This window comes from Coturnix japonica, chromosome 2, assembly GCF_001577835.2.
Source record: "Coturnix japonica isolate 7356 chromosome 2, Coturnix japonica 2.1, whole genome shotgun sequence".
NCBI lineage: Eukaryota > Metazoa > Chordata > Aves > Galliformes > Phasianidae > Coturnix > Coturnix japonica.
Genome location: NC_029517.1, coordinates 105,325,445 through 105,349,933, shown reverse-complemented (window position 1 = coordinate 105,349,933; position 24,489 = coordinate 105,325,445). Strand labels below are relative to the sequence as shown.

Here is a 24,489-nt window from a genome sequence, read left to right as displayed (position 1 = left end):
TCATATCTTAGAGGAATGCTAAGGAAGTAATATCTTTCCAACAGATCCTGACCTGCGTCTACATATTTTCAGGGTATTGTAAGAAGCTGCCCTTACAAAGCCAAATACTGACCTTTTAATCTCTCACAACTTCCCAGGAGGAAAAGAGCTTCTCTCTGTTTTAACAATGGTCAGAGCTGTCAGTCTCCTCCCCAGAAGGCACAGGCATGGCAAAAGCAGCAAGCAAACATCTGTTGCTTACTGCAGGTTTGCTATACTTTCATTTTCTGCTCATGCAATGTCTCCAAACACAGGCAAGCAGCCTGTGACTGTCACTTACATATGCTGTGAAGCGTTGGGGTAGAGCTCTGAGAACTGTGGGGCCGAATCCTCAGGGCCATGAGGCGCAGCATGGCTGATGACCATCATTATGGGCCTATGTGGGTATATCCTCTTGGACATTCTGAAGTAATTAATGCTCTCATTAGTGATTAGGTCTGTGAAGTAGTCCTGTAACACACGATTAATATAAAGGAAAAGTTACAAAGTGAATGATTAATTAGATCACATACTGTCATATTATTATGCTATTTTCAGGTCCTCATTAAAGGACAGATCAGGAGGTAAAAACATACCACAAAAGAGATGTGTGACTCTAAGAGCATAAGGGAGACTGAGCAGTAATTGCTTTCTTAAGGAGGTAATACCACACAAAATGAGACTGTATTTTGCCAATCAGATGCAACAGAATGCATTCAATACAACAGTAATATATATAATTGTAATATAATGCTATGCAACCTTTAAAATGACAGACTATACAGGCAAAGGAATGTTTCTTGACTTTCATAGATAGAAGACTTCCATGAAGTAGTATCTCCCAACTGCAAGAAATCATTCCCTTTTCATCGGTTTTCTACTTATATCCAAATTTCTCGCATGCTCCTTGTTCAGGGTACATTTTTGTGTATGTACAATCCGGGACAAGCTACAATAAGCAACATATTAGAAAAACCTTTATCAGAGAAAATGGAAACGCAAACACAGGGAGTAGTCAAATTCCTGCAGGCTCTGTTCTTTTAATTATCTAACTTTAAGCAGTGCAGCTGCTGAGATAAAGGTTGTGACTCGCTAATAAACTGGCTTAACCCACAGCCAAGGTGGCAAATGGAAGCATACGAGGGGAAGGGAGGAAATGGAAGTAAGAAAAAAAGATGAAAACTTAAATTAAACCACCTGCCACCTTGGAGCATTCACTGTTGGCCTGGAGGTCTAGTGTGAGCTTCATTGAGAAAGTGCTGAGACAATGTTTGTAATTTCAAGCACTTCCAGGCATGACTAATCATATGTTGTGGATTCAAGGCCTCAAACAGCTGCAAAAGCAGAGCCCGAGGGACAAGGTCTGTGTCGCATGTTGGTGTTCAGACAAGGCAGCCAGCTGTGACCTCCCTGCTCGCCTGCTCCCTGCCCCCTGCTCCTCTCCTGGGGCATGCTTGGAGCAAAGGCGCTGGCCCTGGCTGTTACTGTCCCTGCAAGGGCATGGAAGTGGCAGCCAGCGACCCTTTGGTTTGCAAAATGGGTAATGATAGCAGGGCACCAGGGTTCTGATAATTTTGGGTTTTGTGGCCTGCTCGAATGAAATGTCTGTATGACTTCTCTCCCAAAGCATCCTCTCCCCTCCTATTTCCCTGTTTATTCAAGCAACATACTCAGGGTGTGTAAGGAATGCCTAACTAACCAATACTCTTTTTTCCTTTCTTTTTTTTTCTTCTTTTAACTCTACATAAATATGTAATCAGTATCATGTAATTTCTACGGGTGGGGAAATCAGAAACAGACATCGCAAGCTTCCAATAAAATCTCATTACATGGGTCAGAAACCACAGCTGCAACATCTGTATCATCTTCCGTGAGCCTACAGTCTGAGGAAATTCCAGATTGCTTTCTGCAGGCTGGAAAGTCTGCACCCCATGCTCCTCAGCCTTTTTGAGATGCTTCATGGCAACATACAGGTCACCTTGGCATACTTTCCAAACTTTGTCAAGAGCACAAACAAGCTCCAAAGTTTTCCAATGGCTGTGCTATCACACTTATCTATTCTCCTAGTCATATCCGGAGTCAGACAGCACAGACATACAACATATTTTTTTTACACCATATAATGGGAAACAGCATTAACTATGGTTTATGTTGTGGGCAATAACTGACAATGCACAGCTAACTTTTAAGTTGAGTAGTGCAAAACACTCAGCTATCTTCAAAAAAGTACTTTCTTTACTATTTGCTTCTACGAGAGAATCAGTGGTTTCTTAGCAGAGAGAGAGGGTGGGAGGAGTCAACTGCATTGAAAAGCCCTGGGAAATTTTCTTCCGTCCTGTAGTTAAAATCCTCACACAGAAGTTGATAGAAATGCCCCAGAGAGAAAAATGACATCTCAATTTCTTGGTTGTAGATGATTAATTAATTAATTATCCGGTTAATTAATTACCTGAAAGTGATTTTTATAGGGATTAATGATGTGACATTTATAGGTCTGGAAAATACCTTTGCATAATCAAATCCATGCTTCTCTTTGTTACCATTGCGAGAAATGGTGTAATTATAGAAGCGAGAGTTCTTCACTAATCCAACCCACTCTCTCCACCCAGGAGGGATGTAGCTGCCATTGTATTCATTGAGGTATTTCCCAAAAAAAGCTGTGAAAGTAAAAAGAAATAAAGAACATACACAAACACATGAGGCTTTGCAATCCAAGTCTTTTAGTCAGAAACATGCATGAATGAAGACAAAATGTGTTAGACTGAGTCTGAGTCACTCCATCAAAAAAAGAAATATGTTGTTTTCCAATCTAAGAGGGCTCTGAAATGACAATAAATTATGTCCAGAATTTTTACAGTTCTACCATTTATCTGCCACTCTTGGAATCTAGGACTGATGTGAGTTTTTTTTTTTTTCTTTTTAGAATTATATGGGTTCCACTTGAAAATGGAATAAAAATTCAATCCCCACAGGAAACATCTGAGAAACACATCTTCTGGTTTTAAGCAAATCCTGTGATGTTTTAACTTTTGAAAGTCTGGGTTTGGCAACCTGGCTGCATGTTCTGGTTTGATGGAAGCTCTGGGAAGTCTGGATCTCCATCCTGCTGGGCTCTGCCTGGGTAGAGCAAGAGGGAATCCCTGCCCTGCTTTGCTGCCAAAACTTCTCTAAGACAGAAATAACAGGCAGCATCTTGGAGAAGTCAGCTGCCTCTACTGGGTCTGCAAAACTTAGGTATATTTCCATTAGGTAAAGGTGACAAAGCACAACCCTCTCAGATCAAAGCTTTCAGAAACTGTCATCACACCCAGCAAGTGCTCCTGTGAACTCTTCCTGAATGAAGTAAAAAGAAAAACTGTTTTCACAATGCAGTAAACTTCCAACTATTGCTTACGCTAAAGATACACAGGCACCAAGAACTGGCTAACTGGCCTTGGAAGCATGGATTGACCCTGGGACCCTGGCAAAAGGAGTTCTATTGCTGCTTTTTAGTTGCGTATGTACTGTCCTTGCCCAAGATAAATAAGTTAGTTTGGAAGGTTCTGCTCTGTTTTACTTCTGCGTGTGCACTGCAGAGACAAATCATCTGAATGTACCTGCAAATTTGTTTATGGGGACTTTGTTGGCTCCATTTCAGCCACAGCAATGCTGGACACAGTGGGGTGTCTGACTAACCTCTCTGCACGGAACTTTAATTTTCTTAAGCTGTCCAAGCCCTTGGAAGGTCTTACCTGAAGAGGAATGAATGATGGAAACCAATCACTTTGCAGGGACAGATCTATGTGTCAGACACCCATCCCAGTGCAGACTCGGCCATCCCAGCCTGCCTGGCCCTGCTGCCAGGCTGCCCACAGACAGCTCCTGCCCAGCGTCACTTCCTTGGCTGGGATCCGAGACACACGTCAGACACCCTTACATGTTTCCTACTTAGGAAATGAAGTCACTTTGGAAAACCTCGTGTTCAACCTAGACACATTCAATCTAACCAAGAAAAGCACATTTGTGGAAGGGCTTCAGTAATTCAGATCTGATTGATGTGGGCATGGTGAACTTCTTCCTGGGAAAACTGGTGGAAAAATGAAAATATTCATAATTAAAAGTTTCTTGAGGCAACATAACTGTGGGGCAATTGAATCTCTTAACTGCCAAATGTCACTAACCAGAGGTTATAGTCATATATAATGTTTCTTTCCTATACTACGTGGAATGTGACAGATAAACAAGTTCCACAGATACTAGCCCAGTCGTTCAGTTCATCCTCCCACAGCCTGTAAGAAAGCAACCTAGCCTCTATTCTTTTTTCCTCTGGGGCCAACCAGAAGTCAAGAAGCTTGAGGTGAAGAGGGTAACTGTGGGGAGGGAATATGTGCCCGGTCCATTGCCTCCCGGAACGGAAACCATTCCTTTCCTTTAAGGCAGCCAAACTGTGTCAAACTCTTTGGGAGTTGAATGTTCAGGGAATGTGTAAGGGTAAAGGCTGAAATACTGTGGGAAAAGAAGCCACAGAAAGAGTAGAAGGGGAAGAGAAGTTAAAGACAGACAACAGTGAAGAGAAGAAGAATAGAGTGAGAATACTGAGCCAAACAAAATCAAGGGCAGTCTAGGGTTCAGGGGAGATTTCAGGCCAATCCTCCTGAATGCCATTCCAGATCCACCATATCCATGATTGTGAGGAAGCTCCATGTGCTGCGTCCACCTGTAAAGATCTCTGCTAACACACCTCCCACAAAGCTCAGAGCCTCTCAAGCTATAAAATGGAAGCTGCGTCAATTTATCACGTAGAATGGTTTGATAGCCCCACCTATAACTAACACTGACTAATACTGAGACCTGAACACTGTTATTTACAGGTTTGCCAAACTTCAGTCGTTCATGATGATAGTTTCCGTGCTATCTGAGTCAGGCTGGATTTTGCTACATGGAACATTTTAGCCAAACAGTTCAACAATTTCCAAGAAAAAGGCTAGAGAAAGATAAATGAGTTTGCCCATTTAAAACTCTTTGGCAAGCATTTTTTCTGAGAAGCTCTAGTGTCTCTAGGTTTTGAGGTAGCGCCTTTGTAAATAACAGAGGTGGCTACAAACATATGTCCCAAAATGGCCAGGCTCTAAAAAAGCTGTTGGACACAGACATAATCAAGAAAGACATACACATTCTCAGTTTAATGTCACCATGGGTTGTCCCTTTATGGATTTGAGAAAGTCCTCAGAGTTTGAATTTTGACCCTAAAACAAGTAACAGTCAGCTTCTTTCTTTCCTGCTCTCTTTTGATATTCAGGCATTACTTGAGAGAAAGCCACCAGCATAAACATGCGGAGATGAAAAGTCCCAGAGCATAGGGATGGGAAATGATAAATTGAATTTAGAAAGGGAAGGGAGGCTTGGAGCTGCTAGGGGGCAATTCATTCTGGAATTTCCTTACTTTAGATTACTTAATTTTGAAACTTTAACAGTGTTTTGTTAGCTCCCTCTTGGCCTCCTGAACCCCATATTTTCAGCATGTTATGAGACTTCAGATTGACAGACTGAACCATTCACCTCTGCGTTGGCAATGATTTAGCATTTAATCATAAAAAATAATCTGAGAAATGTCAAGTTTTAAGCATATCCTTGAGTGACAATTTGCAGAAATAGATGTTTTGCTCTGCTGTGGAATAAAGCATTTCCCATGTCAAACACATAGTAAAGCCCTGAATACTTGTAGAAGCAGCAGAAGCTGTGATAATGGATCACATTTGCCAAATTGCTTTAACCAAGGGAGGTCTGCTGGTCAAAAGCTCAGGAGGATATGAGTAATTACACGTATGATGGGAAAAGCCAGGTTTTTACTAAAACACAAGAATTCAGTTATTTCACCGTGGGGTTTTCTAAGTACCACTGAAAACTGGATAGGGCAAGTGAGTCAGAGCTGGAGCTCAGTGCCAGTGGTTAGCACTTGGGTCTTCACACTCTGAATGAAGACAAGTGCCTGAGTAAAAGGGAACGCACTGTAGCATCCATTAGGCCAAACAGTAATCAGCAAGTAATCACTACAGGTGTCCTACAGGTTTTTTTTTGTTTTGTTAGCCAGAGGATTGTAAACAATTAAATGTGTCATGAGGCTGCTCAGGAGATGACACTGTGATAAGTAAATGCTCTTTCTGGATCCTCACATGCTTGGTTTATAAAGTCAATCCACAACCTTAACTAAGCTGTAGCCAGGCACTTGCTGAACTGCTGAAGTCTGAGTACAGACTGCAAATATTCTGCTTTAGAAGTCACTTGTTCTCAGCAGTTCTAGAGTTTAGGAAACCATTCTTGTTTCCAATTAATAAAACAGAGATTATGACTCAATAGGTAAAAGCCTCATTAAAAAGCAACGCTATTTCCAGGGACATCTTTTCATTATTGTGTGTAATGGCCCCCACAGGGATAACAGGAAAGATAAATGCCAATTTTTGCATTTTAATAAGACTGATTTTGTCTGTATTCTGGCAGTTTTGCTAACTGTTCCCAGGACACATTGTTATTTTTTAATCACATGTAAAGTAACTTTGTATATCAAAATAATTGCATTCTGTGTGAGCATGTTCAATTAAGTTTATGCAAATGACACATGGCATGGGGAACAGTTGTACAGGCATCTATATGTCTCAGGAGTGGCTGCAGAATATATATGTCTGGTTGCTAATTTGAATAGATTCCTTAATACAGTTTTTTGTTTTCCCTTTAGTAATTAGCTAATGAGTCCTGAACTGGACTGAGATCATCAGGGGGTTGCAATTGGCAACAAGAATTTGACCCAGGGGATCCCTAGAGTTTGAAGCCAGGATTTTTACAGCTTAATGTGATGCAAATTCTTACAATTCCCAGCAGTTAATTTCCCAGCACTTAATACAAGCATTTATGACTAATGTTTACAGCATTACACAACCGAAGTAGGCCCCTATCTCCTCTCAGTATTAGTGAATTAGCATACAGGTGAACCGAGCTGTGACTACAGGAGGCACATCTCTGCACTTCCACGGATCAAAGGACATATATTGTGCTCTTACACCCTTGTTATTTGTTTAAATTTATGGAGATGTTTCTGATTTAAAACACAACCAAGCCTTTAGAAAGGCTTGTAAGGTTTAGTCACCATGACCTAGACATGAGCTTCAAGCAGACAGCTCACTTCCTTTAACAAAGTCAGGAAACCATTTACAAGAGTTACAAAGCACTGTTTACATGACATTTCAGTGCTGACACACAATGACTATGTGCTTTTGGGGATAGAGCCCAACAAAACTGCAGCTTCCGGATTATTCCAGTAAATTTCTCCTTGCTTTCTTCCCACCATGCAAATGATAGCTTCAAAACTGGGAAGTTTGATTTTTCCCATCTGCATGAGGGTATCATGTCATTAAACTGAGGAAAGTCAGTTCGGTATTCCAGCCCTCCTCAGGGAATGAAAAAACACGCTCTCAACACTTACTTGAGGAAACTGAGGCACCAGGAGGTTAACCTTCAGCTAGGCCTAAGTTATGCAGGCAGCCTGTGGCATTGCCAAGAATATTACTCAGATCTCTCAGTTCCCTGTCTTGTAAATTAGCCACAGCAGAAAACCTCAGGTTTTCTACTTGTTCTTGAGCTTTGTGGGTCTTTCCCAGTTGCTGTCAGGTTTACCCTTGTAACCAGAAAGTGCATTAAAGGTTTTATAACTCAACAGTTGCAAAAGGCATTAGGCTATAACTTGATATACCAATCGTTAGCCAGGGCGATGTCTTTAACAAAGCTTGTATTATGGGCCAACCTGGTAGCACTTTCCAGTACTGATGTTGTCTGACACTTCTCATTATAAGACCCTGTTTTCAGTTGCTTATAAGTCTCCCATACTTGGACAGAAATTTTCCACACTGGATGTCTGCCTCAGGCTGAATTTTTTGAAACTTCTTAGCCTGAACAGTAGCCACCTTTGAGAACCACAGTAATGGAATTACATCGAACATCTGAAAAAAATTATGTGGGCTTTCATTCGATAGCACTTCCACACTCTGCAATGAGAGCACGAATTCTGTCAAAGACATGATGGACTTTCTGTCAAGGAGGCATCTTTTATCGTCTTAGTTAACCCTGACCATATTTTTGCTCAGTTTGGAAAAGAACACTGCTTTTTGCATGGCCACCTTGGGGCATTCCCTGTCCACCTGCGTCTGGTGTCAGCGGGCGGGAGAAAGTTGATTGAAATGCAGAGGGCAGGAGGTGAGCAGATAAGGACAAGCAGTTTGGGGAAGGGCCCCAGGGGAGCTAGCAAAGGAACTAAGAGAGGGGAAAAGGCAGGGAAGGCTCAGGGGCCCTGGTTAGGGGATGTCAAGCAAGAAACCAGACAACGATTGGAGAAAGGAGAAAGAAGGTGAATGACAAGGCAAGGGGGTGAGAGAAACTGATTTGCAGAGTGGAATGGGAAAGGAGATTGCTAATGGCAAGCGGTGGGAACAGGACATGTCTGTCAGGATTGACTAGACGCCAGGCGGGGAAGGAGGGTGGAATGACTTGTTGACAGACAGGCAAGGGGACAAGGCTCAGAGTGGGGCTCAGGAGGCATTAAGTGAGCATGTGCATAGAGGGGAGGGAGAAGAACAGAGGAATTAAATGTTTGGAAATTGGGAGTACACAACAATGCCTGGAAAGGTCTCCTGAGTCTCACTGGTGTCTTCAGTAGCACTGGAACCACCTCACCGTGTGTGTGAATGAACTCCACTATGCTTAGTTACTAAAGAAAAGCACAGCACAGTTTCGCAGAGAGGATCTGAGAACTCCATCTTTACCAGTGTGGATGTTAGCATCACACCTCCTGCTAGAGGTCTAGCTTCTTTTTCAACAAAGGAAAATTAACCTTTCAAAACGTGATGTAATAATACACTTCTGTCATTTGGCCACATGAACAGGTCAGATGGATAAGTGGCACGCACAATGTTCTACCCAGATTTTCAGAAAGGAAGAATTTGAATGCATACCGTTGCTAGAAATCTTTTATTGTATATGGTTTTCTGCACAAGATTTAGTAGCACAGAGTTCTGTTTTAAGCATGAGCAGGCAAATATGCTGTGGCTTTTGATGGGGTCCTGAAACCAAAATTGTCTCACTTCAAATATATTCATAAATAGAATTAAAAAAAAAAAAAACTTGCTCATTATCCTCTTAAGCATTTTCTCTCATCTACATTTCACTTTTTTGAGGACTATTTGAATATATTTGGCATGTTTCACTTTTCCTTGAACATTTCTCAACTTGACTTTATTCTGAGATGCTTAAGCATATTTTAAATTATTTAAATTATTAACAATTTAAATGATGTTTGATGCTCCCCAGTGTCTTTTATACTAATTAAGGAAGAAGCTTAAAGCATGGGATTCTATCTCCCTTTCTTTATTTTCACTTTAGAAATAAAAAAAATCAACAGGACTCACTCCCTGTACACTCATATCCTGACATCCTCTCCATTTTGCAGTGGTATATGAGGCAGGATACAAATTAGGCCACTGAAATGATGCAGATTAAAAATAGTGTATGCTTGCAATCAATTGTACTGTAAGGCCACAAACAGGAAACACATACGCTTTGTCTCCAGAGGAAATGTATCATCTATCTACACCTTCAAAAGGCATTGTTTCTACACCTTTTTTCAAAGATTAACTTTTCCAGTGTGTCAAAGTGGAATGATGCACAGTTTAAATACTCCTTCTTCAAACTGCTTAGCCTTCCGTCTCATCATTTCAGCATTTTATTGGTTATTTGACCATTACACTAAGAAATGTATCCATAATTGACAGGTGTCAACTGAAATACAACAGACGCTGATGTGAACTGTTGAAAATATTAACTAGTTGTCAAGTAAAAGATCATTTCTGTTCATTATAACAGAGTATTCTGTGACCAGTGTAAAAAGATGTCAGCAACATCTTGTTGTCCAGCCACTTCTTGAGTTTTGAGTTTTACAAACAGGGGCATTTAGAAATTAGCATTCATGTTGCTTAACTTTGATATTTTGGCATTTCTGTCTATAAGACAGAGAGCCTCTATAAGAGGCTGAGAATGCCATCAGGTCATTTGCATGCATGAACCCAAAATCTTATGCTGATTAGTTGATCATTTTGAGGAATGAGTAAAGTATTGGGAAATGTGTTCTCATAAAGAAAACTAAACAAATTAGCAAGCAAATAATTGCCTAATTTGTTGATCTTTTGTCTTTCAATTGGAATTGTGTAAGAGCAGAGCCTGATCCTGAGTTTGGCCTGTTGAGGCAGTCAGTGATTGCAGAACCAGTGCAGACTCCCGCTCTGCCCTGCACAAATACACTGGCTATGAAGGGCTAAGAGGAGAGAGGGTCTAATAATTTTCTAAAGTAATGCTTAGCAGAGAGGGTTCTGAATGAATATGTATGTTAAATCAGGGGGGGAAATTTAAAAGTACATTTCTCTTCAGATATTCAAAGGGATGAAACTTCAGCCGATAAAAATCAGCTGATAAAATCCTACAGCATACAAAGGATTGACACACTTCATAGCAATAAAATGATGGTTATGTTTATGTCTTGTAGATATTGGCTGTGCTGCTATCGTGGCTTACTCCCCTAAAATACTACGTACCTTGAGTTTCCCCTTTTTTTTGTGTTAGCAAGTGTATGACAGTGTGATCTGACAGTGCTCAAGGGCACATCTGCAGGGCATCTGAGAATATACTGAAGGGATGGGGAAAAAAGAGCAAAAGATAAAAAAAGATTAAAAAGATTAAAAAAAATAAAAGACTTCAACAGTAGGGAGCATTGGAAGGATTGCAAATAACCACCACTGAAAAGGCGTAAGCAAAACTTCTAACTCCTGCATCTAATAATCTTGCAAACAAAATTTCTGAATCTAAATAGCTGATGGGATGTTTCCTTACCTTAAAACTACAAGATGAAAGAAAATGTGTCAAGCTTTTCTGACAATTTCCATGAAATTTGAAAGTAATTACAGTGACCCTCTTTCCTTCTCAATATGAGCAGCTTTAGTCTATCTAATAATAACAAATGCTTCATCTCTGAAGTTCACCGGAGTTGCTTTGTTTTCTCTTTCTACCTATTTTTGTGTATCTTCCCCTTCTATTTTCTACTGTTACTTGCCATTTCACAAATTCTAGTTTATTTCACCAATTTTGTGGACTTCCAAAGTCAAGAAGCTGACTCATTTCTGCTTTAACATAGAGCTTGTGACTAAGGAAAATGATAAACATTGCAACATCATTAATTGTTTTCAGATTTTTTTTAATGATAATTAGAAGCAAAAGTAATTTTGGTTTGGCAGTGATGTTTCTAAATATTGTCTGCCCTGTTCCCACAGAGCACAGTTCCTGCTTATGATTTAGCACTGATGTTCTAAACAAAGGATGTTCCCAGGAAATGTAACATCATCTCCATTAGGTCACTTCAGAGTAGAACAGAAGTAGAACAGTAGAAGAGAAAAAGGAAAGAAAAAATATCTGTTTTTTGTCAGGTTTTCCCAGTGGGCTCTAATTATGACTGAAGTTTATTACAGTACATTTCAGACATCTCTTTAAATGGACTGCTGTGCTTGCTTGGAGTCCTCGTGGCTTTAACAGGACTCTCCTCATAAGCAGCCTGCCCTTGTGTGATCAATTGCAGCATAGAGGGTTTAGTTAATGCTGAAGCAGGTTTAGACAGAGAATGCTTTATAGATGTTGGAAACTATCTGGTGTGAACAGAAGTAAGAACATTATATAAACATTCTGTCACCCCCTTATTTCCACTGGCTTATATAATTATTTGACCCTGTGCAAAAAGTGAGAGCTAAATCCTCATCATTTCAAACAGAGAACAAGATTCAAGGTAGAGCATGTTGTCTCAACTGCTATATTGCACTGGGGTTCTCCAAACTTGTTCCTTTTAAGATGACTGGCCACCAAACAGCGAGTGGCATTTGGCCACTTTCTCTTCCTCTGCCTCTATTGCTCTCTGGGGTGGATACTGACTTACTGATTTACCTGCAGCGTCTGCAGCATCAGCACAGAGTCACGATGAGCCCATGTGTCATGTAGTCACTCTTTTTCCCTAGCTACCTCTTTCCTACTCCCAATTATTTCTGACTCCCAGGTATTCTTGAATCGTTACAGTTTTATTATACCTTCTAGCTGTGAAATGTAAATTATTAGTTGGTTAGTGGACTTTTGATGACTCTTTAATGAGGCAACACTGTCCTTGAAAAATGTATCATAAGTTCAGCTGTTAATTAAGCTGCCACTTCAAAAAATAGTTGTGAGGTAATTGGATGGTGGGCTCATCTTACAAGGAGTAAATTAATAAGTTCTTCAGGGCCACATTAATACAGGGTCAAACAACATACTTTGGTCAGAAACGGAGTTTCATGAATGTATTTTATATTGCTCCCATGGTCTTTTTCTCTGTCCTGCCCTTTGTTAAAGCTCAACTTGCCCTGCTTGTTCTAGGACTTGTATTCCCTCAGTCTGTCTTTGGAAAGGCTTTTTTTTGTTTTTAAAAAAACAAACATACACACACAACAAAACACTTTGTTTCTTTCCACTTAATAGAACCAAACTTGCATTTAGCAGACATCTCCACATGCCTTCATAATACACAGTGGTGCATATTTACCCAAGCAGATTATTTAGCCCCAGAAGGGCAGATGGCTAGTGACATCAAAGTCTACAGAAGCTGTCCAGTTTATGCAGGAAGCATTCAATTCTGCAAGGGTTAGACAGCAAGTCAATAAGATACTGAACTTTTAATGAGCAAGAGAGGTAGATTTCATGTGAAGGGGACACTTGACTAAGCAGAAAGGTTTTAGGGTCATTTCAGCACCTTTTCTAGCAATGACTGTCAGTTTGCTCTCCCTTCTCTTTTTCTCCTTAAAAGCCTTAGTGCTGACCTTACTTGGGTTTAGCACTGCTGTACTCTGACAGCAAGTCCACAGAAATCAGCTCTGTAGAGACTGGAGTATTATTCAGTACATGTGTTGGGCTCAGAGAAGATAAATGTTTGTTTGTTTTAGCTTTTTAAACAGAATGCAGAAACTCTCCAGAACTACAGGGAGAGAAAGAAAGAGTGAGTTGTCTGTGCAGTGAAGAAATGATGGCAAACAGGCAGATAAATGTAAGGTGCTGGATATAGAAGCATTAAGAGAATTAGGACAAGCAGACAGCGTGGAGACATTGGCCTCCTATATGTTTTGAAAGCAATCTGTTCTTGTGCCTAAACCACTGATAGAGACAAATTTCTTCCCTACCAACTACATTGTAAGGAACACAGTTGGCACTGGGATCTGTGTCTACGTGGTCCCATAAAGAAGAGTCTTTGTAGTCAAACGATGCTTCTGGATAAATTGCACCCTGATGACCTCGCAACCTTCCCGTACCTTGGGAAGGGGAAGTCAGGCTGGAGCCTAATGTGTCTGCATATTGAATCTTAGGTGATAGGCGATGCATAAATGAATCAGGTTTTACATCAAGTTGAAGCACAGATGAAGGGAATAAGAAGAGTTCTTTGTAGACAGGACAGGGATCTTCTGACTACAGGAAACCACCAGGAATTTACAAGAAAACTATCAAATCTTATTGGCGCACAGCAGAACAATCCTTCTTAAAAGCATGTTTCTATTCATTCTCAGAAAATGCAAATGAAGTATCGCCCTGTGGCGAAGTTTAAATTATAACATTCACCTTGTTTCACTTCCATGACAGGCACTTTGCTCCTGTGAGGTCTTTGGCACCAGTCCCTCGTCTGGCCCTGACACCTTCCCCTAGAACTGTTAGCAGCTGTCCACAAGCTGGCCATAACATTGACCATAATCATGCCTGGAACTGCCAATTCGGACCCACAATGCCACGAAAATGCACCTCTTTCTCACTAGGTGTAACTGCCTAAAAGCATATTTCCCACATGGGACATCTGAGCATGAAAATGTGCTGCTCTATTACAAAAACGTTTCTTCACATGGCTGTTAGCTGCCAATCTATACTAGCAGGTAGTGCTACCCTCCCCTGCTCTCTCCAACACTAAACCCCTCTCTATAAACCCAATTCTGCACAGCAGTCACTTCCTTTTAGACAGTGATTTAAGACCCCTCATTCAGCATCCATCACCATCACTTGAACACAGAGCTATTGTATGCCTCTTACCTGTTCGATACCCAGTGTTATTCAGATACACGGCGAAAGTGCGTGGCTCGTGAGTGGCCTGCCAGGAGGGAGAAGAGCAGTTTTCATTGTTGGTGTATATGTTGTGGTTGTGCACATACTTTCCAGTCAGCATGGAGGAGCGAGATGGGCAGCACATTGGTGTTGTCACAAAGGCATTGATGAAGGATGCCCCTCCATTCTCCATAATCCGTCTGGTTTTGTTCATCACTTGTAAGGACCCTGCAATAAGTAAAACTGATCATCACTCTGCTACTAAAAGCAGTTGGAACATACTGGATGCTGTTCTGTCATTAAAAGCAGCGTATCAGCGATGACCTTTCTTTCAGACATCAGTCTCTACAACTCCATAACTTAGGAAATTTTAGAAGAAAAGATAAAATCCTTATTTATATCAATGAAAAATATTTTTTAGGATTCCAGAAAGATTAAGTATGGCTTCTTTCCCCCTGAGGCTTCAAAACAAAGTTGAAGTGCAGACTAATCTAGAAATATAACATTGGAACTTTAGAACTATATCAAATTTATAGGTCAACAGTTCTTCAAACACTGCTCTAGGAAGACAGTATTTTATACAGACTGCATCAATGTGCCAGAAAAATATGTAAAATTCTGAGGCTGCTAATGAATCTATTACAATTCCTTCTATTTTATCAGATGATCGGAGAGAGAAAAGAGTACAGCAAGAGGGAAGGAGGAAGGGAAGGAAGGATTAGGTGGCTGGGGAGGGAAAGAGAATTTAGTAGTGATCTTCCTAAGGGAAAGTTTTTCTGGACTCAGGATCAGCCTGTCTGGCTCCATAACTAACACACTGTGCTCATAATTAGATTTTGGAGATGAATGTGTATGCAAAAAGTATTAGCAAAATTCAGCACCTTTCTCAATAAACTCTTGCATTCTCAATGCACTTTTACACTGATCCAATTTAAAGATTTTTGGGGTCATTTGAAACATCTTAAGAAAAAACGAGGTGAGACAGGCAGGGCTTGCACATTTCTGACTGCAAAAAAACCGAACAGTTCCTGATAGAGTCTGTCAGTACTTGATGACAGCTGTCAAACTTTGCTCTTTTGGTTATCCGAAAGAGCAGAGATTGAAGGGTGAGTGTGAACTGTGGGTATGTCAGTATGCAGCCAGGAAACGTCTGTGAATTTTAATACTTACCCAATTTTGGCTGTAAAAAGACATTTCCGGAATTCTACTTTCTTTCTTTTTTTCCTTTGGTTTTACAATTCATTTTTCACGACTGACAGCAGTCAGCTTAAATGTAAAATTAAAATTAAAAGCATTTGATCCCACAGATAGAATAAGAGTTTTTCTTGATGGTTGTGCTTGGATCACTTGAAAAACAACAGAGTTTTAAAACCATAAAAGAAATATCTCTAAAAACACGGAACTGCCAAGGAAGTTCATCTTTAGATGTAAGCAGTAAAATCTTGTGAAGATTAGCCTTTAGCTAAAGTTCAGCATGCTGTTTTGCTTTTGGGCTAAAGAGTCAGTGTGGAGTGTGAAATCTTTTGCATAACAATTGTTTCATTAGGCAGTTAGTTCCTGAAATGGTTTACGTTTCTCGATGGATGTGGTTAGTGGGCATGGTGGTGATGGGTTGATGGTTGGACTAGATAATCTTAAGTGGTCTTTTCCAACCTTAATAGATTCTATGGTTCTATGATTCTATGACTGTTGAGCATTTCCTGGTGCAGTACCAATACCTGTATCTTTAAGGGTACATTCAGCACCCTGAGCACAGTACCCAAAGATTCATTTTGGATGCTTTGTCATTCAGAGCCTTTCTTTTCTAAACAGAAAACATTTGCATCTGTGCTGTCCTGAACTCAGTACAGATAAAAACCACCTATTTAGAGAACTAAGAGAGTGACTGAGAGTTCCATGAGCACAAAAGGTCTTCCGTTTGTATGAGCAGAAGTGTTTCACTGAGTTGTTAAGTAAAAATCAAATGAGAGATGTTTCTCATTCTACATGTCTTTATTTTGGACACAAGGTTGGCTTTTAGTTCTTCCCCCTCCCTCCCCCCCCCCCCCCCTTTTTTTTTTAACATAGCTTGCTCATTTTTGAAATGTCAGATTATGACAGAGCTCAGCTGCAAAGTGCTTGTAGGTGTTCGGATGGGAGTGCGCTGCTTTGCTACTCTAATGCGCTGTAGCAGCAGCAGGGCCGCTGTGCACTTTCATGCCTCTCTGCAGTGGAGATGAATAGTTGTTAGAGTGCTTCCTCATTCCTCTGCTTGGTCAGCCCTCTTCTCTTGCAAACCTGCTGTTTATGAGTCAGTTTTTCCTCCAGGTATGCACTTACTGACACTGATAATAGATTTAGCCCCTCTGGAAATTCTGGAACAGACACTTCAAAGCAGGTGAGACTTCCTCATTTGGAAAACAAAACATAAGCAGGAGATAAAACTTGTTCATATAAGTTATAATCCCTTGCTGTCTGTAGCTCTCCTCACAGCTTGTGCTCTCTACCATCTGGACCACAGTCTTCGGGGCACACACATTCAGGCGCTGTCTGACAGCAGGATGCTCACTCTCTACGTGACCAAGTGGAAAGTACCTGAAGGGAACCAGATAACTGGGAACAGCCATTTTGGACACAGAAATGAGCAACTTTTGTCAAATACAAAATTCAGTGTCACCTCTCCAACTATTTTCCTCATATGTTGAGAAATGTGTGGTAACCAAGGTTTCATAAGTCATAAAGCTGCTATGGATTTTCACCCACATGTATCACGGGTGGACATCTCTACAATGGGACACCCAAAACCATCTTGTCTTAATTTGTTTGAAAGCCAGGCAACCGGAATGTGATGGGCTCTTGAAAATCTCAGAACATATCTTCATTTTTTCAGCTTACATTTTTTAGTGCTTTGAAATTTCTAGTGAAGATGGAAAGGAAATCAGGCAAATTATGTCTCATATAGTGTGGTCAGCTGTGATCCCTTCACCAACAGCTAAATGCAAAGGATGCATTTACATGTATGCATATATAGATAGAAATCTATCAATTTATATGTATGTACATATAGGTTGAAATCCATATATTTGGATTTTGTTGGGTGGTGCAATAGGCTGTAAACAAGTGGGCAAGATAGTTGTCTTATTTTAGCTCTTTGGGATTTCCCCCTACTTTTTTAAAGCTTTTTCATACTTTTCCAATATCTCAAAGGGCTCTGGGTTAGGAATACTGGAATTACCAAAGTATTCATTAGTTTGGACTTCTTTTTGACATTACACAAGAAACTATTCATAGTGAGGATTTTGTGAATTACTGTGGAGTCATGGCTTGAGGGACTGTTGTGTAGAAATACATAGGAGAAAGAAGTGATGGAGAAACTTGAAGACTGAAGGAGTGATTAAAGACTGAGCATAAAGTTGGAAATACCTATCCTCGTTTCTGAAAGGAGTATAGACCTGACCTCAGTGGAAGATGGAGCCATTGCCTCGAGGAGCAGCAGTATGTTGTTTCCAGGAGTGCGGTGGCTTCTGGCTTCTGTGGAACCTGACACTTTGTTTTGAGCCAAATATGAGTTTGTCTGAGTGTCAGGCAGTTCTGCCTCTACCTAAAGAATCTTGGTGGGGCTAGAATGTGCACAAAGGTCCAATTTGACCAATCAGTTTCTAGCCCTGTGACCAATGTTCTTGCTGATTTTCCTCAAGAGCTGTGGACAGTCTGCTTCATACTGGTTAAGCCACCAAGCTGATCAGTAATACCCTTCCTATGTACTACATCCCTCCCAGCATGTATAAGAACTGACTGGAGTTGTGGAGCAGTTTGGGGGTTTTATCAGATAAGTTGTTTGAGACAGCAGCTCTGCTGAACTTCTTTGTATTCAGAATGCAGAACTCAGGGGGACAGTACAGATCGATATGACAGCCTGCTCTGAGCACTAACTAAATGCAAGCTCTCAGGTTCCTGCAAATTTTACTTTGGATAATTCCCCAGTATATCATTTGCACTCAGGCAGTTGAATATTTTGGTTCAATGCTTACACATGCTCGGGAGACAAATCTTTCCTTATTGAAGTCTGTAGTGCACCTTATATGCTTTTATGTTCAAGCATTCATTTAGAACAGCTTTTAGAAATGTTCATGCTGGGAATACAAGAGCAAATAATCCATATTGAGAGACTTTCAGTCTTGTGAGTTTTGGATAATCGTGCTTTAAGCTTTATTCTGTTTGTGGCATAAAGTGTTACTTCCCATTGACCTCTGGGAAACTTGGGATTTTTTCTCAGGAATCACAAAAGGGCAAGGGAATAATTCACACATGGAAAACAGTATGGCTTTGTTTTTCAAATAAGCAGAATGATTTATTAGTAGAAGTGCAAATAATGCAGTACAGTAAGTCTTGGGGCTGAATCCTGTTTCCTGTGAAATGATCTATGAAAAGGGGAAACCTGCATCTTCATTCAATGCAGTGGGAACGTATGTATGTCCAGGCTATTGCTCAACTGCTTGCTAATAAGAGCCAGAGCCTCTGTGAGCATCCAGTGCAGCTTTCAAAGAGAGGAGCTCCACAAAATGAACAAAGTGGCTTGCCACATCCTTCCTGCTCTTTCACCACTAGCAAACCCTCTCGCAAGACTGAAGACAGCTCATCGGTAACACTGTTCAGAGATGTGTGTCTGCTGACCTACCTTCCCCAGCGCCCTGGAAAATGCAGGCTCTTTCTGACCACAAAAAGGAAGACGTGACTTGACCCTTTTAGTGAAATTTTCAGAACAACTCTATCCAGAAGAAATGCATTCCTATTGTAATAGCTGTATTTTAGGCCAAAAATAGAGCCAGGAACAGCCATTCATTATGCAGCACGGCTAAACAGAGCAGACATTTGAAAGAGCGAGAAATGAAATAGATAAGATGTACTCAGATCTCAGGGCCTGTTTGTGGAGCTGTGGGGGATAGCTGCTGCATGAAATGATTAACCCTCAGTCACAAGATACAATTTATTAATTGTATTCTCACAGTCTGAAAAGACCGCATAAATTATTTTTGCATGATGACGAATAAAAAAATGCTAATAAGTCATGAGTTTCCAGGGCTGCTTTTAGATCTAGGCCACCTTTTGTCTACAGGTTTCTGGCTGAATGTATGTAATCTTAGGTGAAATGAATTATTTTGTTACAAGTTTTACGAGAGAAGCATTTTGAATTTTCAGCCTATGTGGTACTTTGTTTAAAAACCCACCTTACTTTTATTGCAAGCATGCAAGATTTCATTTCAAATTTATTTGCCTCTTTTTCACCTTTTTTATCCTACCTTCCACCCCAAAACTAAAATTTTTGCCTGGGGGTAACCTAAAATGATCCTCTTTCTCTCCTTAATTTTTCACCTTAGGCAGTGAATGAAAAATCAGTTATATGCATAACCATCATAATGTCTTTCTAACTTACTTAATGGAAAACATGCAAAGGTCTCCTGGAACATCATCCAAGTGTTTTAATGTTTTCCACCCTAAGAATAAATATGTGAAAAATCACTCCTGGCTGAAATATCCAGGTTGTGCTCACATATTTAGTAAACTGGTGAAAACAAAACTATCTCACTGTTATATATGAACCATAGCTTAAAGCAGATCAATTTTAAATATTGTCATAATTCACATAAAATTAATCTTATGCCCCTTTACAGATGATTTTGACAAGAATGCATTCCCTAAAGAATGCAATTAAAACTTATAGATAGTATTAAATAATATTTGTTAAGTCATTTTCCAAATCCATCCCGTATTCTGCTATTGTTTCAGGACCACTGCATTCTCTGAGTTTAAAGTACTCGCCTGGCAGAAATTACTGAAAGACACATGAGGAAATGAAGTAACAAAGAAAACTTTTCTCACCTAGCTCCACATCTTGGTCATCTGTGAGCACAAGGATGATATTTGGTCTGATATTTTTTCTCTCCTGCTGCACACGGCCTCTGAACCTCAGGGACTTGAGAGTGGAAGAATGACTTGTCAGCAGTTCAGTACTGAGCACTGCCAAGAAGAGTGCAAACCAAGAGGTCTTCATAGTAGTTCCAGTATTTCAATGAAAAAAAACCCCACAACACAAACCCAATCCAGAAGTGCCTGAACTCTAGTTTTCAAGACCTGCAAGGAGGAAAAGAAATTCCGTTCAAGCAATAATTAAACTTCCAGTCACACAGTGAGAAGATGATACTCAGGGAAGTCAAACCTGACACATACTGTCTGACATGACTGTAAGCCATATTGTTGAATAGGAGCTTTAATCTATCATTTTCTAAGAATAAACTCAGACCTTCTGCAACTACACTTTCTCAAATAATTTTTGCTTGAAGTCATGCCAGTGCCTGCATTTTCTACAGGCATGACTCCTGGTATATTCCTCACAGTGCTCCTTCTCCTACACTCCATACTTCTTTTTATGCAGCATGTTCTGTACAGTCAGTACCTGGGTGCAGTACAAAATTGCTGGGATGCAGACGTGTTCAGAACATCTGTAGGAGGAGCCCTGCAAGAAGGAGAAAGCAGAAGGTCTGTCAGTCAAAGACCTCAGCGCTGTGCCTGTGCTTCAGAGTCTCCAGGACTGTTCAGTACAGCTTCTTCCTCTGTCCTGAAATAGAAGAGTAAAAAAAATTTGCATTCCCCTCAGCTCACCTGTTTAATTTAATACCATACATAACCATGTAGCGATTAGATGGCACCTTGGCTGCTAGAGATCAAGGACATACGCATCCTGTCATCAAACACAGGTGCTTTTGCAACATTTATAGGCAGCCTGAGATTCTGCAAATAAGAGTTAATTCCAGCTTCTGGCACCTGGTGAGCAATAAGGCTATTTTAGCTTAACTCACCTGCACAAGCGGCTAAACCCTTACAAAGCAAAGAGGAGAGAAAGGCTATCATTTGCAATCTGCATTGGATCACAACATGAAAAGTCATCTTCCCACTGACAAGAAAGCTCACATTAAGTGACAGTCTAGATGATCTTACCCAGCATTGTGAAGAAGCTTAACTGTCCCTCAATCAATCAGCAGTGGACCTGAATGCCTCATCCATAATGCACGGCACCCCTGGCACAGCCTTGTCCTTGATACTCCATTTCCAGACTTGGCTGGGTGCGTTATTGGAGCCCCCTCTCCATGCCTGTCAGTCACACAGCCTTGCTTTTGTAAGACCTAATGCAAGCGCACAGGCTTGCCTTTGCTGCAGCAGATTTAAACCTGCGGCTGAGAATGACTGATTGGCCTGGGGAGAAATGGGCAGCCACTCACACTTGAACATTTTTTGCATTTCTGAGCAAATCTGTCCCGTTACACAGTGGAAGGGAGGGAATTTCTGGGGGCAAAAGGGAAGGGGTGGGAAAGAAACAGTGGAGTCAAGCCTTCTCCCTCCAGGGTACTGATCTGCCACATATATAATTTTGGGGCCACAGGTGAAGCATGGTGACATCAGTCAGTAAAAAGCCCACACTACCACCAAAGTCCAAGAACATTCAAGAAGTCTGCTTATGGGGAAGGCTGCATGGGAACTTGGGTGGACATGATATAATTAGACTGGGGCACCATTCAAAAGATCTGTACTCCCAAGCTGACTTGTGTATTTAGACAAAAAATATTAAGAACAAACCCACAATTAAGTGCAAAGAATGTAACAAAAGCAAAACACACACACACAAAAAAAAAGAAATAAAAGATGTCCTGTCACTCACCTAAAAATGCGTTAATAGGAAGGTGCTCTAAATTTCAGGGAAGAAGCCATAGGAGAGGGTGGGGAGGGGATATGGCACTGGACTGCTAGGAAAAGGATTGTGTTCTTGTTTTCACATACACCTTTTATTTTAAGCTTCACAAGCTAAACAGTTTCATGCCTCTCACACTGGCAGGCTGTAATTACACAAGAAGAGTGTGAATGTCTTTAAAAGGAAAATCCAAGTGTCTGTTGCAGAGATCCTGTCTTTCATTGTCTCTGCCCCACCACTCTGCAGCTTCTGACAAGCACTGTAGCACTGCAAAGCCAATAATGGGGCTGGGCACTGAAAATTAAATACCATTTTGATGATTACACAGCACTCAGGTAAGCAGACTGGAAGTCTCTCATTAGTCCTGACTGACTATTAAAAATACTTCAGTTTTCCTGTATTTTATTCTAAGCTGAGCACAGAGGCCAACAAAAGCACTGAAGAACAAGATTACTGAAGAAGTAAGAATTCTTCTGACAGACACCAGACACTACATGCTTTTGGTGCAAAGGAGAAATACGACTTCTCTATGTCTGATTTTTAAATAGCAAAACTTTGACTCACCTCACAAAGAGCAAAAGGATACGTGAAGTGAGACTCAGTGTTTAGTTTCTTACACCAGTTGTACTGTACAGCAAACTTTTTCAGACAATGTTGACCCAGAAAGTGCAGTCATCCTGATTGCACTGAGCAAACACTGGCACCAGCGTGTTTGAATAATCCCCCACGGTATGAAACTGCAAGTTCCTGACAATTACACCTTAGTGCTAATAAAATTTACACTAATCCAAATTAACATCGACAAGCGTTATTCATTTTACCCTCTTTGGGATGTGCTGGTTTTTAAAATAAATCATTTAGCTTTAGATTTTTCAAGCAAGCCTGGGCTACTTTAAACAATATTTTTATGGGAAAAAGAACATGAAGAGCTTCTTCTCTAATTATCTATTTTTTTTCCCCTTAATGGATAAAGGAAATGATAAAGACTGATCTGTATGTATGACGTCAGTTTACCAAGTTTCACTGAACTGTTTCTGCACAAGAGCACAGTAATGCCATCTTTTGTTGCTCATAGCAGTTTCATTTTGACATAAGACAAATCTTTATTCGGAAATATTCTTTGAGAACCTGCCCTCTTACAGTCTGATTCCCAGTTCTAGAAGGAAATGAAGTAAAGAAAACTGTCAAAATACAGCCATGACTGGGAAGATAAGGCCACAGTGTTTGTGTTGGATACTGTCTGGTAGTCTACAAGTATCCCTACAGACACTGTAATTTGTCTTAGGAAATGGATGAAAGTATGAGAAATTATAAGAGACCTTTCAAATTCACATGCGATGTAAACGTAACAAATATTGTGCAGTGTTCAGAAATCAAGACTGCAATAGGAAATGTTTTCCTCAAGCAGAATTTACAAATATTGACTGCAACTTCTATACATACACTATTTTATAAATTCAAGTTACATTTTTCCAAAAGATTGTACCTTTGACAACTGAAACACTGTCAGCAAATAAATGAAACCAGAGCAGCAGGAAATCCAGAGAGACTATTTTTCCTCATCTGGATGTAATTTTTATTTTACAGTCATTCTTTTTTCTTTCCCTCCCACAGAAGCACAAATTCATAGTTTATACTCACCTTTCACAGGATAAAATCTGAAAACTTGGTTCTTTAGTTGGTTCTATTTTGCTAGTATTATAACAAGCAGTTCAAGGACTCGTTGGCATGGAGAATTAATTACCCGTGAAACTTGAATTACACTGGCATAGAAGGGCTACTTTTTGTCAGTGGAATAAAAACTAGGAGGACTTTATTTCTAGGTCTCTTCAGTGACCAAGAGGAAAAGTGAAAGATAGAACAATATCCTTTGAAACTATCTGTAGAATTTATATTAATTTTAGTCAAGAAGTGTTTAAGGTGTTTTTTTTTAATTTAATTCGGAACAAAACAAATGACAGTCTGTTTTGAAAAAAGATCATTTTCACTTTGAAAATCCACATTGTTTTGACATGCGCATTTTTTACTGTGCTCACCCGAAATGCCATTTAGTGTTTGTCTGATAAAAATCTGTCCAAGATCATATATTCTGTTTATTAAACAAAGTTACTGAATATCCTTAAGTGTATCTCTCCATTATAAGCTTTAAAGAGCTGTGGACTTCATTATGTTTCATACATTTCAAATGTGGCTTCCACATATCCTCGTACTGAGAATCTGCCTTGCATGAACAGATTTCTTTCTTGTTTATAAATCTGAAGGCAAATGTGGGGGCAATGAGTATGGCTTCAAGACATATAGCCATTCCCAAGACCATGAAATGCACAGCGCTCCAGACCAGTAATGCACAACCAAGTGGTAACAAAGGGCTGACAACCTTATCTTCTCTACAACACAGTACTAGTGTTTTCTTACAACTGTGAAGAGGACAACATGTGATCCAAAGTCACAGTTAAAGCCTTACAAACAACAATGGATCTACTCTGGACAAGGAAAGACATACCAGTAGTAAGACTAGCATAGACTGTGGACTGTGGAGCTCAGCACCAGAATTCAAGTTTTAGTTCCCCTGATGTTAGCAG

General features: G+C 40.3%; 1 protein-coding gene across 4 annotated transcripts in view; it reads right to left on the bottom strand.

The window, feature by feature from the left end:
• Positions 1 to 24,489, bottom strand: part of SULF1 (sulfatase 1) — a 125,422-nt gene that overhangs the window by 45,961 nt on the left and 54,972 nt on the right. For 3 of the 4 annotated variants that reach the window (XM_015855714.2, XM_015855711.2, XM_015855713.2), the window contains exons 5-9: positions 20,618 to 20,779; positions 20,044 to 20,295; positions 14,173 to 14,412; positions 2,524 to 2,675; positions 320 to 489 (exon numbers count right to left, since the gene is read on the bottom strand). In XM_015855714.2, coding sequence (XP_015711200.1) covers positions 320 to 489; positions 2,524 to 2,675; positions 14,173 to 14,412; positions 20,044 to 20,215 — 734 coding nt within the window. In that variant the 5' untranslated portion in view covers positions 20,216 to 20,295; positions 20,618 to 20,779. The remainder of the gene's footprint in view (positions 1 to 319; positions 490 to 2,523; positions 2,676 to 14,172; positions 14,413 to 20,043; positions 20,296 to 20,617; positions 20,780 to 24,489) is intronic. The other variant, XM_015855712.2, reaches the window with a different exon arrangement.